This window comes from Sorghum bicolor, chromosome 6, assembly GCF_000003195.3.
Source record: "Sorghum bicolor cultivar BTx623 chromosome 6, Sorghum_bicolor_NCBIv3, whole genome shotgun sequence".
Lineage (NCBI taxonomy): Eukaryota > Viridiplantae > Streptophyta > Magnoliopsida > Poales > Poaceae > Sorghum > Sorghum bicolor.
Window position 1 is genome coordinate 54,304,516 of NC_012875.2, and position 3,377 is coordinate 54,307,892.

Sequence of the window (3,377 nt, forward strand, 5' to 3'; positions counted from 1 at the left end):
TTGGTCAACACAGCACCCGGAAATTCTCCGGTACTGAATCCGTGTGCAAGCAGCTGTTACAGCAATGGGAGGCCACAGTGGCCGCACCTCCGGATCCACGGAACATCTGGAGCCTTGGCGCTTTCCCGTTCCCGTTGAAGCAAATATATTTTGTGCCACAGGTGGAAAAGGAAATCGCGTGCTTGGCTTGGGTCCTTCCGTCCGAGACGGAAAAGGTGGAAAGGTTCAGAGGAACGGAGCCGTCCAGGTCCCGCGGTTCACGGATGTACCAGGCCCTCCCCGTCCATCCAGAATCCAGATGAGATATGAGAAAAACGAAAAACGGGAGCAGCTGGGGGTGACCTGACCTGACCTGAGCAGCCAGCCAGCCAGCCAGCCAGCCAGCAAGCATGCTGCATAGCATGGCAGGACAGAAGAAAAAAAAAAGGGAAGGAGCGGGCCCAAATCTTGCATCGACACGCCTAGCTCATCTTCAACAAAATTAATCCAATCCGCGGAAAGATTCACAACTCCACAAACTTGGAAGACGGAATCTACCTATGCACAAGAGGAATCTAATCTCCTAGCCTTTTTTTGGGGGGTGGCCGCTTTACTCATTTTGCCTATGTACAATTCGGTCGAGCCTCCCTTCTCTTCTCCGGTTGGTTTTCTCTGCCTCGGCGGCTGCTTGCTGCTGTCCTTCGATTGAGATGTTCGCTCGCTGCCGCGCATTCCGCACGGGGAGAAGTCAGAGGTGGGCTTTCCGGCAGGCGGGCGGGCGGTGAGGTCACTCACTGGTATCCGCCCAGGCCGGTGAGCAGCAGCTCGTGCGGCCGCAGCAGCGTCGGGGAGGGCACGGGCGTCGTCAGCGGCGTCGCGCCGAAGTAGGAGAAGTCGAAGTCGGAGGCGTCGGGGACGCCCGCGGCGGCGGCCCAGAGCGCGCCGGCCATCTCGTCGGGGATGAGCGGCGCGCGGCAGAGCGGGCAGGTGCGCTGGTCGTGCTCCATCCAGCGGTCCAGGCAGGCGCGGTGGAAGACGTGGCGGCAGTTGCTGAGCCGGCGCACCTCGTCGCGGCCTCCGATGCCGCTGAGGCAAACGGCGCAGTCCCCGCCGACGCGCGCCTCCTCCAGCTCGTCGAACCGCACCACGGGGAGGACCTCCTCGATGACCATCGCCGGCACCGCCCGGAACTCCGGCCGTCGGTGCTGCTGCAGCAGCATCGCCGCCGCCTGATGCGGCAGCGCCAGCGCGCCGTGGTGGTCCCGCCCCTGCGCGTCGCCGTGGTGGTGGTCCTGCTGCAGCAGCGCCTGGTGGTGGTCGTCCCCGAGATCCAGCAGGTCGCCGAGCCCCACGGCGTCGAACGCCCAGAGGAGGAAGCGGCGGATGTACCCCAGGAGCAGGAGGAGGTGGAGCAGCTGCTTCGGGAGCACCAGCTCCGAGTAACCCACCGGGAAACCCATGCCTGCCGGCCGCGACCGCTTGTCCGGATTTGCTGGCTGGCTTTCCCCCTTGGCGTGCCCCGTGTGCCTCTTGGCTTGCGGTGGTGGTGGTGGTGGTGGTGATGAAAGGGGGAGGGATGGTGGGGGCGAGGCGATGTGGTGCTTCCTGGAGATATGGCGCGGTGGCGATGCGTGGACGGGGAGAGGCGAAGCGGGCGCCGTGGCTATATAAAGCGCGAGGCGGAGGGAGGGGTGACGCGGAAAGCTTGCGGGGCCCTAGGGGGTGGTGGGATCGATCGATCGCGTGTTGTGCTCTCTGGTGCTGGTGCTGGTGGTGGGCTGCTCTGGTTCTGCTCTCACCGCGCGCGCGCTGCCCGTGCCCGAGTGGCGAGTGGCGACAGACCCACCCCGCGGATTCGATCGCTCTCAACGGCTCCTCTAGTGCCGCCGAGCAGGGACGGAACAGGGATTTCGCGTTGGCCCCTCGGCTCGGCTCGGCTCGGCTCGGCTCGGCGCGTGGCGCGCCGGGTGGTCCGCTCGCTTCCGCCGTACCCAGCTGCCGCTGCCGGGTCGGTGCAATGCACCACCGTTCGCTACAAGCAGAGGAAGCACCTGCGCATCTCTCCGCCACCTCCCACGGACCACGGACCACGGTTCCACAGTCCACACACGTACCTTCGGCTGTACATGATCACGTGAAATACAAGAGCAGTAACAGTCCTTTACTGCTTGGCCGGCCCGGAAGGGGTCAGAACTTCTTAGCAGTCTTTGCGTCAGCGACGCCATGTCCATTTGCGTGGAGTGAGCTCCAGCTATTCAAAATTTTAGCCGCCTCCTTTGGTTGGAGTGGGGGAGTTTTCCTTCGCTCTTTTTCTCGCTATACAAATGCTTCTTTCTTTTGGAACTAGGGTATTGTTTAGTTCCAAAATTTTTTAAAAAATTGACATTTCGTTTGTATTTGATAAATATTGTCCAATCATAGACTAATTAGCCTCAAAAGATTCGTCTCGTCAATTCCGACCAAACTGTGCAATTAGTTTTTATTTTCGTCTATGTTTAATACTTCATGCATGCGTCTAAAGATTCAATGTGACAGAGAATCTGAAAAATTTTACAAAACTTTTTGTAAACTAAACCAGGCCTAGGACGAAAACAGAGACGGCAACGGATCGGATGTGCTGATTCGGATGATTAGACATTGGTACCTGATATCGACGCCGAAAAACATTACCCGAGTTTCGGTACCTGTTAATTCGGGTTCAGATTTTACCCGATATATATCAAAAATTTTAAAAAAAAAACAAGTTTTACGGTCCCAAATTATAAGTTATTACAAGAATCTTGGAGAGTCAAACTATCCTAAATTTAACCTAATTTATATGATAAAAAATTATTATTATGATACCAACTAAGTATTATTAGATTCGTCCTTAATTATATTTTCATAATATACTCTCTTTATGTTACAAATTTTAGTATTTCTCTCTATAATTTTGGTCAAACTTGAAAATAATTTGACTCTCTAAGATTCTTGGAACGACTTATAATTTGGAACGGAGAGAGTACCATTTTAAAGCAATAAACAAAAATCATTGAAATCACTTCATGTCTTCGTATCAATGAACAACATAACAATTATTAAGCTAGCATAGATCTACATTGAGCCGTACTAGATAATAAATTTACACTACATTTAACCACATCATGTCTTCATAATAGAAATGGAATAGAAGAGCTAAGGTTTTAGATATCTTGAGTAATTTTGGTAGTTCACGTACCAAAGAATATTATCCAAAGTACCCAGATAAATTCGGTTTTTTATAGTAATTATTAGAAATTATAATTGGGTATTTTAGGTTCAGGTAATGCGGATTCGGAGATTTGGTATCAGGCACTTTGCCCACCCTGACCGTACGTATTCTCGTAACACACCCGTTTTCGTGGATTTCAGACACCTTT

The 3,377-nt window shown here is 53.4% G+C and overlaps 1 protein-coding gene across 1 annotated transcript; it reads right to left on the minus strand.

Annotated features, from left to right (window-relative positions):
* LOC8057618 (E3 ubiquitin-protein ligase RHA1B) lies at positions 1 to 1,638 on the minus strand. Its single transcript, XM_021464122.1, has one exon. The coding sequence runs from the start codon at positions 1,437 to 1,439 to the stop codon at positions 771 to 773; it is 669 nt and encodes a 222-aa protein (XP_021319797.1). The 5' UTR covers positions 1,440 to 1,638; the 3' UTR covers positions 1 to 770.